General features: G+C 44.5%; 1 protein-coding gene across 2 annotated transcripts in view; it reads right to left on the reverse strand.

The window, feature by feature from the left end:
- Nucleotides 1-16,411, reverse strand: part of GAS7 (growth arrest specific 7) — a 1,339,070-nt gene that overhangs the window by 297,382 nt on the left and 1,025,277 nt on the right. For both annotated transcript variants that reach the window (XM_085616727.1, XM_085616728.1), the window contains exons 7-8: nucleotides 6,315-6,430; nucleotides 3,628-3,702 (exon numbers count right to left, since the gene is read on the reverse strand). In XM_085616727.1, coding sequence (XP_085472853.1) covers nucleotides 3,628-3,702; nucleotides 6,315-6,430 — 191 coding nt within the window. The remainder of the gene's footprint in view (nucleotides 1-3,627; nucleotides 3,703-6,314; nucleotides 6,431-16,411) is intronic.

The following is a 16,411-nucleotide window of genomic DNA, read 5'->3' on the forward strand; positions in this document are numbered from 1 at the left end:
TTAGCTCGTGCTCCTGCAGAGGACACGAACTTCACTGTTGTGAGTCATCAGACTGTCAGGAAGCGCCGTCTCTCTTTGGAGCGCTCCCAAACCCGTTCCTAGACAGACGTGTATTGTAAGGTGCCTGTGCCTGAGCGTGCCCGCCCGGCACTGGAACGGCGGCGCGTGCGCCCCCTCCCACCCCGCGCATGCGCACATTCCCACGGCCCAGTATTCGAGCACACTTGTACTGACTCATTGTTCGTTCCTATCGTGGCTCGCAGCCTCTGAAAGAAGCAACGAGTACTTTAAGTAGACATGCTACCTTCCAACGAAAAGCTTAGGTCTGAAAACACTTTTTGTATGGTTGCAGTGAAATGTGGGCGTATTTTCCGACTACTAGTTGAAACATGCACGTCAACATTTAGTAACTGAAAAGAGGGAGGATATTGACTTTCCCCATTAATTTGCATTGCAGTACAGGACGTTTTGAGTGTAAGAATACAAGGGAGGGCAGCAGAATGAGAAGAGAGTCCTGTGAGTCTGCAATATTTCACATATTTGCATTGGCCTTGGGCTGAGTTGGAGGACTGAGGGGGGGTCCTGAAAGTTTGCCCCCAACACTGCACCGCAAGGGCCTACATTGCACTCCAAACCATGGGGCCACAAGCCAACAGGAAGGGGAAGCCACACACTGCAAGGCCAGGAGAGGGCTAGACCTCTGTAACATCACCTTCTAGGAATAACCTTATCCTCACCCAATTCAACAACAAGCATTTGAAATGCAATAGGTCTCGCATTTATACGAGTTTGAGCTATTGGCATTGTAAATGACAATGCTTTTTATTTAAGTTTGGTTTTTTTAAAACATAAATAAAAGGCACTGTCATTTACAATGCCAATAGCTCAAACTCGTATAAATGCGAGACCTATTGCATTGCAAATGCTTGTTTTATCTAGAGACGGAGGGAGATGATCAAGAGCGGCCGTTAGGCCAGTGCTAGTTATCCTATTCCATCGCCGAAACGTAAGCTTGGTGGGTTTGTGAGGCTTACCCAACTCAATTGACCTGGCCCTGACCTCGAAAAATACTGCTTTGTGGTCGGTCCAGGGAAGTACGTCTACCCCACAGAAAGATATCAGGATGGTTGGAAAACACTCCATGTAAAGTATGGCCTCCTTTATGAGTGGGTTCAGATACTAACTGATGCAGGCCATAGGCTGCCATAAAGTCTAAGAGTCTGGCCGTATCCGCGTTAGTGCCCAGCTCCAGGTGGTAGTTAAAATCACCAAGTATTTAATAAAATTCGGAGTCCGTACAGGATTCCATATAGGACAGAAGGGCCGGTGGGAAGGCGGCTCTAGAGCCCGGTGGCCGATAGACCAGCAGGCCTTGAAATACGGTCACATCTTTTAGCCTAATGCAGAATTGCATTGCTTCGGCGTGAAGGTCCGCCACTACCCTCACCTGGACCTTCAAGGCCTTCTTATAAATGATGGCTATGCCGCCGCCTCTACTATCGGTTCTGTCTTGGTTCAGTAGTGCGTAACCTGATGGTAGAGCCATGTTCCAATCGGGTACTGAGGTTGCGTCCGTCCAGGTCTCGGTTAAGAAAACCATGTCGGGGTTGTGTGTACTTGAGAACATTTCAAGTTCATGTTTGTGTTTCACAACCGAGCGTGCATTTAAAAGAACGCCCATAAACCTATTTACTGAAGTAAGCTCCGGTCTCATGGCCGGAACTTGTTCTTCACCAATGCAGGGGATGACAGGCGTCCGAAGACCCTCTTCGTTACCGATTTCGGTATGGCAGGCTGTCCCGCCCTTCCTCCCACTACTCCTGCCAGTGTTCGCGCCCATTGAGAAATGGCAGTGTATGCAAAAAAACTTTCCCGCCTCATCATCAAGGTTAAACAAGGCGCAGTCCCTACAGCGCTGCGCCCGGAGCTTCAACAGCATCTCTGGTGTGTAGCATACGGGCCTAACATGACCAGGGGTCCTGGCCACGGGCACGTTCCGGGCGCAGACGTGCTTGCCTTTGGCGCGCCATCGGCACGCCCGCTGTGCGCGCGCGTGCCAGCGTGAGTTTTAAGGGGTTTGTCAAAGAGAAAAACTAGAGCGCTAACCCAATGGAAGTGGGCACGATCGCACGGACGGGCACCGCAGATTGGGTAAAACAAGTGTTACAACGGGAGAGAATGTTAAAACAGTTAAAACCATACAAGATTCAGAATCCCACAATAAAACCCTCTCGCAGCCCGGTTTAAGCATTTCACCAGCACTCAAGCGTCAGCATTACATATGCTGCGCGCTCGCGCCAGCGTAAGTTTTAAGGGGTTTGTCAAGAGAAAAACTAGAGCGCTAACCCAATGGAAGCGGGCCCGATCGCACGGACGGGCACCGCAGATTGGGTAAAACAAGTGTTACAACGGGAAAGAATGTTAAAACAGTTAAAACCATACAGGATTCAGAATCCCACAATAAAACCCTCTGCGCAGCCCGGTTTAAGCGTTTCACCGGCACTCAAGCGTCAGCATTACAAAGTGGCAGTAAAAAACTCATACACTTGTTTTTCACTACTGCAAAGCCTGTATCTACCATAGGATAACACTGGAGTTAACTTATTAGCAGGTACTCCAGTTAAAATCCCCAATTAATACTGAATTCTTGAAATGTTTTTTAAATAGCTAGAATTTGTTGGGAGTTTAACTTCAAGAAGGAATTTTTACAAATTGTTAAAGTGATATTTATATACAGCACTCCTTACCGCATGCAATCAATTCAAAGGATGTAAACAGTCATATGAATGCAAATGGAAATCTTCGTGACAGAAATGTGTACAAAGTACATTTATTATTTTTATCACTGTGACATTCAGCGCCTGATTAATAAAACGCTGCAGCTTCCAGTAGCTCTTGGAGTGGAGTTTTTTTTTTCTTCGTAGTGGAGAAATGTTAGTAAACAGTCATCCGCCATATCTGCTTAGCCTTCTTGTTACACATGGATGGAATGGAATTATTCTCAATTTACATGAGAAGCAAATGTCTTGCAGGGATAATCTTCCTTATGCAATATCTGCATGAGACCAGAGATGTTGTCCCCGTTACTAGTGACTACCAACCAAGTCATATTGCATATTTTGGCTACACTCATTTCCTACTCCTTGCATCTTACACTTTCTAAATTCAATTTTGCTACTGATACAGGAGAGGACACGTTCACTGTGATTAGCAATTTGGACCACAGTAAAACACTATGCAAATATTTCCATGCATTAGCACATTAAAGAAAAAGTGTTTGGCTCTCTCAATGCTTGTTATGAAATGCAGCTGTCCTAAAAATGAAGTATAGGCCAGGCCCTTCAGATACATAACCATTTCAATGGCACAGATAAATGAGTTTATACAGCCTTTTCTACATATCATTAGTCGGTGAGTATAGCAAAGTGAATATTCAAAGAAAATATCCTGTGTTGTTTTGTAGCTAGGAATGTGCTCTACAAATCCCAATACATAAAATAAATAAAGAGGGAAGCACGCAACACAGTAAGTGCCAGCTGACCCTCTGTGTTATCACTGAAGGACATCAAGCAGAATAAATACTGAAATTAAAATTAATGTCTTCAATATAAATTGACAAAAACTTACCCTTCCTCTTGAGAGGCCAATGAATTCTGAGATAATTTTGCCAAGTTTTTTGCATATTCTTCTTCAATTTTTATTCTGTGTGAACAAAACATATCTTTACTGTGGGTCTCTGAAAAAAAGGTATGTAATATCAAGCAGCATACGTGGAGCGCGCCTATCAATTCCATTACTATTTCAAGCAGTAGTACTTGTGGAGCACACCACGGAGTTACTGATCTAATGGTGCAAACCTTCCTCCTTCAAGTCATTAAGGGCCAGTACCACTACGCCTGCAGACCGCTGGCTGAAAACACGAATCTGGGAAAGTCAATCCAAATACCGGTTGAACTACTGTGTATCCCACAGTCTCAAGTTAAGTTGTTCATTTTTTTGTTAAATTGCAGAAAAGAGAATTTATTGATCTGCAGTCAAAATGTATTAACAGGGTGACCTGGGACAGAAAATATGCCTGGGCACCAAAATAAAAGTAGCCCCCATAAATGAACTAGAAAGCTAAAAAGGGGGCCTATGTTTGCAGATTGGGCCAGTTATATGTGTTTTGCAAAGTATGGACAACAGCCAAAAACCAGCCCTCACACTGACCTCTCAGACTTGCACAACGGGCACAGCCTTATTGCCCTACAGGGCAGTTGAAAGCTGATGCTTAACAATCCAAGTGCATCAGCTAAAAGGCAGTGCCATCAAATGTGGTGAGAGAATTGCCCAACCTCTCCGAGTTATGTAATTTTATGTTAAACAGTGTTGTAGAGCACACAGCTACCCAACAAAGGCCTTGCCTGCACTGACAGAAGGAGTTAAAGTGAAACACTGAGTTATCTAAAAGAATGTAATCCAACAATTATCAGAAAAGGTGGGTATTTAGTTGCTTCTTAACACTGAACAAAGTATTGTTTGACCTGAGCTGAACAGGAAGAGTGTTCCATCATTTTGCGGTGAGGTAGGTAAAAGAGCGGCCTCCTCCTCTTGCTCTCTTGATCTGGGGATGTCAAGAAGGAAGAGGTCGTTGGACCTCAGTGCTGTGTGCATTTTCAGCTGCGAGCAATGCATAGGGACTTTAAGTCTATTCATTTTTGATTGGCAGCCCGTGAAGTTGCACAAGCGCCGGGCGTGAAGAGTTAAATTCTTTCGTGTTGCTGCTTTTTGAGTGACCTGCAGTTTTTGTATGACATAAGCCGGGCTACCCAGATACATGGAGTTGCCATCATCCAGGGGTTAAAGAATTAGGCCTGGGACCACCGTCCTCCGACACGTCAGAGGAAGCCATTTAAGAATTTTCCTACGGGATCTTAGCTGCCCGAATCCCGGGCCTGCCACCTTCTTTGCCTGGGAAACAGTGGTCAGATCTCTGTCCAAGGTGATGCCAAGGCTCTTAACTTCAAGTTTAGGAATGTGGGACTCTCCCAAACAAGGGGTCCATAGGGGCAGCTTCAGTGCTGTAACTGGTAATGTAGGCAGACAGACAGACCATAAAAGAATAATGCAATTATACAGTTTGTGTTTAGTCCTAGAGGACATATCTGTAGTATTATGTCCATTTCTAGAGGCCCCATTTGCAATATTCAAAGGTAAGAAATTTAGAGTTATAAAGACAAATTGGAGGCACCCCAAAGACAGACAATCAAATGGATAATGGTTTAAAACATGAATCCCAAATGAAGAGTGTCAAGAATCATTGGAGTGGACGAATGGGGTATGATGCGAGATTCACAGATGGGGTACGATAAGAAACTCACAACCCTAAAGAAAGAAACAATATAATGCTGAACTGCCTTTTAGAAAAATGTGCTCCGTATGTTAGAGGCCATTGTAAGTGAACTGAAGGGGGAAAGCTCAGGAACAACATTTGAAAAAACATTTCCAAGGACAAGCAAGTTTCATTAACCCATGGGAGTACCTCTCAGCATCACTGGTGCACCTTTAACTGGGTGTGTCAGATGCAGACTGGGTCGGTGCGCCCAATCACAATGAATGCGCTGCCTCCAGTGCAGCCACAAACTTGCACGGCCCTAGGGGCAGTGCATTAGGGAAAGGAAGCCCGACTGTTTGAAGCCACCACTAACTTCCACTGCAGGCAGAAGAGGTGGCAGATATCTCCTGCAGTCAGATGTGGAGATGCCTGCATTCGCCCGCAGTGGGACGTCCGGTGGTCCCATAGGGCCCTCTTTTCCACCTTCCTTGGGGCGCACTGACTGTGCATCACCTCTATGTGGAACGGAGTAAATGCACCTCTTGATGGTCTCATTGATTCTGTGCCTACATCAGAAATCCAAAGAAGGCACAGAGACAAAGGACTTCCTCATTGGCATGTGGCCAGCCCTGTTGCAATTGATGGAACCCCCCCCTTTAGAACTGCACTAGCACTACATATCTGCAGCCTTCTCTGTAATACTAAAGTACCATGGGGCACAAAAAGCAAGTGCAAAGGCCCCCCTATCCCTATGTCACTTTTACTAATATGGAGCACATTCCACAATATTTTCCACTTTGTGCAAGAAGTAATTATTTTATTAAATACCTTCCAAAAGATTCACAAATCATTTTTATACCTGAGAGAATAATGGCAGGCCACATTTGATCATCATTTCACTAAAATAGGCTATTTCCCCAAGGAATGCCTAGCATTTACATAGGGCATTAAGCATTCTATCAATGTACAAATATCAGTCACAGCCTGGTTCATGTCTTACCTCTCTCTGATAAATTCAGCCATTTCTTTTTGCATCTGTTTGCCCTTGAGTTGTTTTTGAAGAAGATCTTCAAATCCAGATATCGTGCTATTTCCTTGAGGATCCTTCTTATCTGCCTGTAAAAAGAAGAGACACTTTGACATTTCTATACATTAAAGCAAACTAAAGAGAATAACAAATAAATCAAATGTAACATAGCACTTGATTACTGTAAAAAAGATTTATTTCAATATCAACATCCCCAGCACGTAACTATTATCCAGAGACCCGCATCTGATAAAAAAAAATATTACACTTATCTGAAAAACCGGTGCTCAGTCTAATAAAATCTGTAACGTGACGTGTGCCCACGTTTATTCTCTTAAGTACAGTGTCTAATGTAAAGTGCAGAGCTACCCGACTCAGGAAGCGACAGGCACCCGTATTTTTCATACGACTTTCGTGCTGTCATCCCTGTTGGTTGTCCACTTTCTCATCTTATTTTTTATTATTTTTTTGATGATGGTTGAAATGCAAGTGTCAGAAATGGGTATCGCCCTCTTTCATCTCACTAGACTTCTCCCTTTCCGGACTACCTGACTCATAGATTCCTGCTGTGAGTACTTGAATCTCACTCACTGTGAGTCCTGTTGAAATGGATTGCTGACCGCCAGTATCCATCTTTTAAGATAAGTTCACTGCCGTGCAGTTAGGGTAGGAGGCTCTGGGCTGGTTGCACATTAACATGTGCATGCACAAATGCGGGTGGGTATGAGACTACTGTCTAACTCTGCCCGGCAGCCTGTCACAGAGGGAGCCCATCATAGATAGGAGGTGACATGTGCGGGCCTAATTAGATTAGTGGGCAATTTTGGGCATTAATAGTCTGAGTATGTACATCTCTAGCGCTTAAGTATATGAGTGCTTCACTGCAATGTACTGTATATGGGTGAAATCTACACGTCCCACCCCCCCATTTCTTTTGCAATGGGACCACGGGGGAGCCTGAAGACCCCGCCGTGGTCCCTGCCTAAACCCTCCTCCTGTGGGAGCTGGCATTGCTTTCAGACATAGGGATCTGCAAAACATGCCGCTCCTTGTGTCTGAAAGCAATTCTGCTCCGCTTCCACCAAGTAAGAGCATTTTTTTTAGCTCTCACTTGCTGGAAGTGGAGTGTTTGCTGTGACTTGGTGGGAACCGTAAAGCTCCTGCCAAGCCACAGCAAACAGCTATGTCCCGGGAGAGAACACCCGGGGACCTAGCAGGAGCCGGCCCAGGGGGGCGGTGCCCCTCAAGCTCATCTATGGATCCAGGAGGTGGGCTGCATGGTTTCCCTCCACTGCATTACTTAGCCTCGGGGAGTTGGTGGTCCCCAGCACTCCAGGGGGTCTGTGTGGCCCCCCGAATTAATGTTATATTCAGCCCTGGGGAAGTGGCGGTCCTCAGGGCATAGGTGTCCCCAGCGGACCTGCCTGCATACATATTGTTTGATGACCCGTGGAGGCGGCGGTTTCTGGGGCTGCAGGGGGGATGCTGAGGCCCCCCACATTAGTTTTAGATTTGCCCTGGGGAGGTGGTGGTCCCCTGGGTGCAGGGGTTGCCACACTGGCAACCCCCGCATAAATTAAAAATAGTACCCCGGGGAGGTAGAGGTCCCAGGGGCTTTTATATGCCAGAGAAGGTGGGGACCGGTGCACCCCCATCCTTTTTATACCTCCTCATCCCCCAGAACCTGGCCCAACTGGTGGCTCAAGATTAAAGCAGCGCGGAATCCCGCGCTTCTGTTTTTTAAACATTTTTGGCAAGAGCGGAGGATCCAGGGCGACCCCCGACAAAAATGTAAAAAAGAAAAGGCTTTTTTTGCCCTTGGGGACACAATATTTGTCCATAAAATCCTAAAACAGCTAAACTTTGTGAATTGTCTTATAGGTGTATATAAATGTACTCCCCTTTAGCCTTTGCTCTGGACATTGTAAAATAAGGAGTGATTTATTGATGTATAGTATTTATGCTATGTGTTGTGTATTATTCATTTGTATGTATTTGTACTATATAATTTTTGTTTTTATCCACTGTTTTTGGATACATTTTGTGTTTGGTCTTCTGTATGACAAAAAATACACCAATGTGTGTAGGATGTTGCAAGAAAAGATTAAACAATGATCACTTTTATTGAATATAGTGTCTATGGATTAATTGTTGTTCTGAAAGGAGAGTCAGTTTTGGCATTGGTGTGTTTTTGTTGGATTTTAGGTGGCTCACCCTAACTATAACAGCCCAACCACGTGTTTAGTAGTAATTTATGAAAAAGGCATTTTCAAACATTTAATTTAAAAGCCATCTTTACTAAAAGATGTGTTATTAAGTTCTGAGTTTAGAGAGCCTAAACGTTATTTTTCGATCTTGTCCCAATGGGAAGTTATACTTGTAAGATGTTACAAAGCATCTCCCATTTTATCCTATGGGACAGATAGCCTTTCAATAGTGAAAAATGCAATTGGCAGCATTTCACTATCTGGTCATGTCACACACACCAGTGCATGTCCTGCCTTTTACAGACACTGCACCCTGCCCATTGGGGGTACCTTGGGCCTACCATAGGGGTGCCTTACAGGTAAGAAAAGGGAAGGTTAGGGCCTGGCAAGTGGGTGCACTTGCCAGGTCGAAATGTCAGTTTAAAACTGCACGCAGACACTGCAGCAGCAGGTCTGAGATACCTTTTCAGGGTTACTCATGTGGGTGGCACAATCAGTGCTGCAGGCACACTAGTAGCATTTGATTTACAGGCCCTGGCACACTCAGTGCACTTTACTAGGGACTTACCAGGAAATCATAGATGCCAATCAGGGAGAACCAATTGAAATAACAATTTACACAGAGAGAGAGCATATGCACTTTAGCACTGATCAGCAGTGGTAAAGTGCCCATAGTCCTATAGACAATAAAAACAGGTCAGGAGAAATAGGAGGAAGAAACAACAAATGTTTTGGGATAACCCTGCAAAAAGGGAAAAGTTCAACAGCTCCTTTAATACAACAGTTTTTCTCATTCATTTTCAATGCGGACATCATTTTGTTTTGCATTCATAGGAATCAATAATGCATTTAGTTAATTTTTGCAACATTTTTCGTATTACAATTTTATCTTCATACCTAAACTTAGCACGGACATTTAAGTTCTTTTACTGTGCTGTTGTTTTGGTTGATTGCTACTATGTCCTATGGTTACTTTTATTGAAACCGGTTTACCTGTGTGGGTCCTTCTCTTTGGCAGTCTGACAATCACAGTTACAGCTAACATGAAGAACATGCCATGCTCCACCATAGCCATGGCAGTCTAATTGCATACAGTCCCAAAACGTGCGAGTATTCCACTAATAATTATATAGCTGTAGTTAACCAAAATCAGGAATTTGTTTTCTTCCTTCTTCCTTTCCAATGTGTCTTAATTAGTGAATGCAATACTGGTCATCCTGTAAAGGTAGGTTAGTGTTGTGCTCTTGGTTGAAAATCAGTTCTAGTGGGGAGGGAGCTTGGCTGCAAACATGGCAGCTGTCCATTAATCTACTCATCCGTGATCAATCTCTCTCTACTTCCAAATACTTTCAGGGGTTCAATACCACTCCATAAATGCTGTTCTGATTCCCGCTCTACCTGAGAACATAGCTATGGTCCTTGAAATGCACACTGAACCACAAGACCTGTGTTTGGGCACTCCACGGCTGAGGCACGGCCGACAGAGGATTGGTGTTGCCTCTCCCCAGAGCCATGAGAGACTGAGCTAGTCCCTCTGGGGAGGAGAGCTGACTTGATCATTGCTCCTCTTCACTAACAGTTGTAAGCTGCCTTACAACTGGAAATCTACTGGAACACTTTTTCCAGCAGGAAACAGGTGCCAGCAAACCTAGTCTTTTAGCCCCTTACCGCACTAAGCACATCTGTGAAAGCGACAGTCTGCTCTGTGTCTTCCCGCATCCTCATCGCCAATGTTATAGATACTCCAGACAACGGCAAGTTAAGATGTTTATTTCGGTCTCCACTATTCCACCAGCAAAAGAAGCTACAGGATCACACGGCCACAATGTTCTCTCCCACCTTTTCCAATGAGGCTCCCACAGCCAACATTCTAAGGCAGCCTCTAGACCAACTGAAGGGCAGTGCCAATTGGGAAAGGAAAGGGGGGGGGAAGGGGCATCAGGAAGGAAAGCATCCCCATATAAATAAAATATGATATAATATATAAGAGATAAAACAAGAGGAAACAATATTAAGCAAGAGAATGTACCAAGAACCCATTCCCGGTCTAGTCTGTTTCCTGGTGACAGACATTTCTTCTTGGGTATACCTGTAGGTTTCCACACTCCATTCATGCGCAGGTCTTTATACCTTATCTGTTCAGAGTGCCACCTGCTTCTAATAGATACCCTAAATAAGGACACAATCAGTTACGGAATTGGCATCACCTAATATTCCACTTAGTTCATCTGTGCGGTGTGTCCTCTGCCAGGGCCATAAACTAATTTATAGTCCTCCTCACTGCTCTATGATTCTCCTCATGTCAGGAGTCAAAGAATATCAAGAACTCTCTTTCTCAGAGGGACTGGTGAGTCCCAAAGGGAAACTGCCCGAGCTATGGTTGCAGACTCTTCCATCACTCTAGAAACACTAATGAAGGAGCTGCAGGACAGCAAGTCCTCAATCAAAGTGCTGAAACGATCATCCTCAGAAACAATGAGGCAATTGAAAGACATGCATTTGGAGATGTCTGCATTTATATCTGATTTATTCACAACAGATAAACACACTTCCCCATTGAAGGACAGGATCCCACATTGACCCAGACTGGGGCCATGTAGTGCGACCACTTCAAAAGAAGTTTATGGACTTGGAGAACCTAAGTAGACAGAACAATATCCGTCTGCATGGCCTTCCAGAACAGGAGGAGAAGATGATTCGCATGGTTTCCTGAGAATTTTTGTTCCCAAAATTCTCAATGCAGACTTTGAAACACCTTCGGAATTCGAGTGGCTGGCTCACAGACTGAAGCAAAGATGAATGAATATGACTCGTCGCCCACACCCGGTTATAATGTGCTTCTCACTCCATTCACAGGCCAGAAAGATTCTGCATCTAGCAAAGAAAAATGGCCACTTTCTCTATAAAGTGGGCAACTGGCTTTTGCTGCAGACTGCTAATGTGATGCACACCTACAGCAGAGGTAATTCCTCTCTCTCTGCCCTGTGCTAAAGCAAAGGGGCATCCGCTAAGGTCTTTTGGAAGCGGCCTTAATGCTCCAGAGAGTTAACAGCAAGATATGTACATTTTATGAACCACGAGTTCTGGAAGACTTTTTGGACATGCATGGCCAAAGTCTAATTGATCAGACTCAGATACCCAAAGAGAATGATCATTACCTGAGCACCACTACCCCAGAAACAGGACTCTGCTCTGCAAAAAACATGCCAGGGGAACCTCAACCATCAGACTTTCCCAACGTGACGAACAACACAAGAATCTCTCTACTAGGGACAAGGACAAATAAAATCCCACCTAAATTATTAAGTGGTGGAACCATTTAATTCTGCAACTGGGATCATATTCTACTTGCTCTCATTGTTGTTCTGGACTTCATCTATAAAATCTATAACAAATTATCTATAAAAACTATCTATAAAAACAATGACTTTTGTATCAGACCACCCACCTACAAGCCACTTGTGAAAGACAGAATATGCCACAGCAGCAACAGGAGTTGCTCACGCTTATAACGTTCTCAAGCGAAGCACATTCAGATGCTTCTTTTGGGGCATTCACAGCGCACTGGTAGTTGCCTTTTATTTCCACAGTTGAAGTTCTTGTATTCATTATTTGTAGCTCACATACAGAAACCCTCCGTTGGTGTATCACTGATATTACTACGTTTCCTATATTTTTAGATCTTCGTGATTGTAAATTTTAAGTTCCTAAATCTCTTCTCTCACAATGCCGCTCCCGACGCAGCCTTTGTTGATATAGTCCCTTAATGTTAATGAGGTTACGGGCTATGTGTGACAGAAAAAGGTAGTGTCCTTCTCAGGCTTCAAACACCTGGATCTAGCCCAGTTACAAGAAACGCACATGTCCTTGAAGGAAACTTTGGTCCAAAATCTTTCCATACCCAAAAAACCTCTGACGCTCTACCATATATGAAGGACGGAGTGGCCATTCTTGTCCTAAGGACTTGGTGTGATCCACTGTGTAGATTTTCTTCTGTGTAGTTGGCATGCCAAGGTCACACATGCATCGTCAGCTCGGTATATGCCTCTACAAGGGACAAAAAGGACTTCAACAGGGTGCTGACAGAGATTGGAGACTGTGTCCTGGAGGTAGACGGAGATTGGAACCTGGCATGTTCAATTCTACACCACAATAATCAAACGGGTCTGCTGAGAGACTTGACGATGGATCACTCCCTGGTTGAGCCCTGGCGACTAACCCAACCCACAGATAGGGAAATATCCATTCCCACACAACATCAACCTCAAGGAACGTATAGATTACTTTTTGTCCAGCTCGACTCTCCTTGCCAAAGTAACAAACTGCACCATTAGAGCACATTGTATATCTGATCAGGCGTCAATCTCAAAAGCCATTGATCTACATCTGTAGAGGAACTGGTCATTGAGAATATATAAACACCCTGACAAGAAGATAAGGCTGCTTGCCTATCTCAAAGACTAACTAGATACAAACAAAGGCTCTTTGTATACTGCCCAGAAACAATTAACCGCAGGGAAGGCCAACTCTGAGGACTGATGAAGAGGTATTTTGCAGCAGTCCTAAAAAAGATAGAGGTGCATAAGCAATCTCTGGAAGCAGAGATCAAGTATATCACCAGAATGCATTGTCTCGTTCCCTCAGCTGAGAATCACTATCTACTTACTTGCAAGAAATACAAGCTGAATACGTTACTTATGGAGCAACCTGAAAAAGTTTTTTCATGGAATTAGAGGATGCCACTGTGAACATGGGAGAAATGCTTGCCTTCCAACTCAAGCAAAAAGTAGTGAGATCCAGTATACTAGGGATTTCCATAAAAGATAACATTCTTCTCAGCTGGCCCAGTGATGAACTGGATAGTGCCATAACTGATGACAAAATAGTACCAGCCATTAAAGATTTACTGTTGGGCAAGGCACCAGGCATCAACAGCTTCCTGGCAAAGGGAGGGCTGGTGTATGGAGATCCACGCCTCCATGCACACCTGAGGGTTCCCGGCTCCTGACTCCTCCCCTCCTCCTCGAGGTTGTGCGGTTGAGGCAGAGGCTGATGGCGGCTGGCGGGCGGCGTTTTCCTGATCGTGTGGATTCCCTGTCCTCTGAAGCCTGAGTTTGATCGGAGCGCAGCGGCTCTTTTCATCGGAGCGGAGCGGCTCTTTACATCTCCAGTTTCGCCTGTGTTCAGGCATCTTCAGTCTCGCGCCGTCGGCCGTTTCTGCTTTGCGGCTGAGGCAGAGGTTGATGGCGGCTGGCGGGCGGTGCTCTGAAGTTTGAACTTGATCGGAGCAGAGTGGCTCTTCTTATCGGAGCGGCTCTTTTCATCCTCAGTTTCGCCTGTGGCGCGGCGCTGGAGAGGTTGTTAGTTTACTTGAGACTCTGTGGTTTTGCCCATACAGATGAACAGTACCCGGCGACTTGGATTTGGAGTTTGCAGTCCTATTCTGTGTTCAGGTAGCAAAAAAAATATATTTTTTTTCTTATTTTCCTTTGTTTTTTACTGCCGCTGTTGCTGCTTTTTTGACTTCGTGTCATTGGACTACAGGGACTTAAAGGTACCGGGACTAAATTTAAGGGAGTAACTATTACTACTGTTTGTGTTCTCAGCATGGCTAAATTAATGAATACTCGCAAAGCAAAAGCTTTGCGCATTCAGGTCAGAGAAGCGAGAAACGCAGCCAAATTACTAAATAAGGATGCTACTGGCGATAAAGGCGATGTGAAGGAAAAAAGCGACATTGCGGGAAGTTCGGAAGAGCTGGAGGAGTCTTTCGGGGAGACTCCGACTCCGGATTTAGAGGCTTCTCACAGTGTAGAGGCAGCACGCTCTTCACCTATTCAGGATTTCACTTCCAAGCAAGATGGCTTAATGGAGGTGCTTAAGGGTGCTAAACCATTCCCTCTTTTTGATAAGAAAAATGCTGTACCTTGCCAAAGCATCTCCGCTCAAGTTTGTCCTTCTTCCTCTTCTTCAATTATTCAACCCCCAAATTTCTTGCATAAGCCTAACCTTTTGGCACCTTCTATACCTTCCACAATTTTGACATCTTCACTTAAAGATAACCCTTTGGTACACTCTCTGAAAATTACGGATGATATTCAGAAAGAGGCTTCGACTTTGGAAAACACGGTTACAGCTGCATTGCTTACTGACAAGCTTCCAATTACCCCTGTAGACTCTGTTTCTAACGTCAGCCCCCTCAGTCCTTTGCTAGATTTGGACACTGAGACCGTCGGGGAGATCCAGATGTCAGTTAAAGATATGCTAAATCTAATTCTCGATGAGGTCCGAGAGTTGAAGAGGTTTCAAAAATCTGAGCTCGCTTTGATTAATCAGCGTCTGGACAAAATGGAGGATCTTTTTTCTACATTTCCTGCTCGTCTCCAAGAAGCCGAAACCCGCATCTCTAATCTGGAGGATCAAATGATCGAGGTCAAAAAAGATGCAAATCGGCTTTCCCTCACTTCACGTTTACTAGAATCTAAACTAGATGATTTGAAGAATTATTATCGTCGATCAAACCTTCGTATAGTGGGGGTTCCAGAAGGTCTTGAAGGTTCTAGCACGTTGCAGTGGGTTACCTCTTTTTTAAAATCAAAAGTGATTCCTAATCATGAGGGTGACCTAACCATTACGCAAGCACATCGAGTTCCCGCCCAACCTTTTCCAAGTTCCTCCCTTCCTCGAACAATTCTATTAAATTTTTCTGATATACGGATTAAAGAGACTATTCTCTCGACGGCAATTCAGAAAAGACAATTTTTTGTTACTGCAACTGTGAAATGTCGCATTTTTTCAGACATGTCCGCTTCTGCCGCTCGGAGAAGACAAGAGTTTGTCCAAATGTTACAGTTATTTCAAGCTAAAGGGGCCTAAGCCACGATAGCGCAACAGTCTAAGCTCAAAGTCTTAGTGAAAGACAAATTCTTTATGCTATCCGATATTGCAGCAGCGCAGGACTTGCTCAAGGAGATTTCGATTTCTTAATCAAGTTAAAACTAGGAGGAATTGGTGTAGAGCTCTTTTTGTGTTCACAGATGTCATAAGTTTTGATTTTCGTGGGTGCGGACTGTCTGGAAGGGTTGGGGGGGACAGTAGAGCACGAGGGAGTGTGGAATCCAGGGGGCCCAGGGGGTGCGACAGGTCACCCCAATGCAGTGGGGTAGGTTCCGATGGTCAGCGTGGGAGGGGGAAGTTGGGCCATTGGTGGGTAGGGTTTGGGGGGCGAGGGTGGTGATGGTTGGGGGAGAGTTTTGAGGGAGGGGGGCCAGTGTGGTGATGGGTGGGTTTTAACAAAAAATGAAGTTGATGGTGCCAGGCGTTCTTTATTTATGTATGTGTCAATTCAAAATGCCAGAATGTATACAATGGGAAAGGTGAGGCCTGATGATGTCTGCTTACAATTAGATAATTTAAGATGTCATTGTCAAGTAAGGAGAGTTTGAAATGGTTTTCTCTCAATGTTAATGGTTTAAATAATATTAGCAAAAGGCGAGCTGTGGAAATCTGGATCAAGGCAAAAAATCCTTCTGTAATCCTATTACAGGAGACTCATATTTCCTCTCTTAAGATAGATCAGTTTTCAATGTTTAAATCATGGGCTTCGTTTCGGTGTTTCGCATCATGCAACGAATCTAAACGAGGGGTGGCGATATTTTTAAATAAGAACATACATGCGGAAATTATTCATTCAGAAGAAGGAGGCTCAGGGCGTTGGTGCTGGGTCTCATGCAGAGTCAAAAATAGACAGAGACCTCTTACTTTTCTTAGTTGCTATGGCCCATTAAATGATGATTCTAATATGTTTGAAGATATGTTCCAATCCTTATTGACGGTGTCAGGGGATCCCAAACTGGACTCATC

The sequence above is a fragment of the Triturus cristatus genome, chromosome 7, assembly GCF_964204655.1.
Source record: "Triturus cristatus chromosome 7, aTriCri1.1, whole genome shotgun sequence".
Lineage (NCBI taxonomy): Eukaryota > Metazoa > Chordata > Amphibia > Caudata > Salamandridae > Triturus > Triturus cristatus.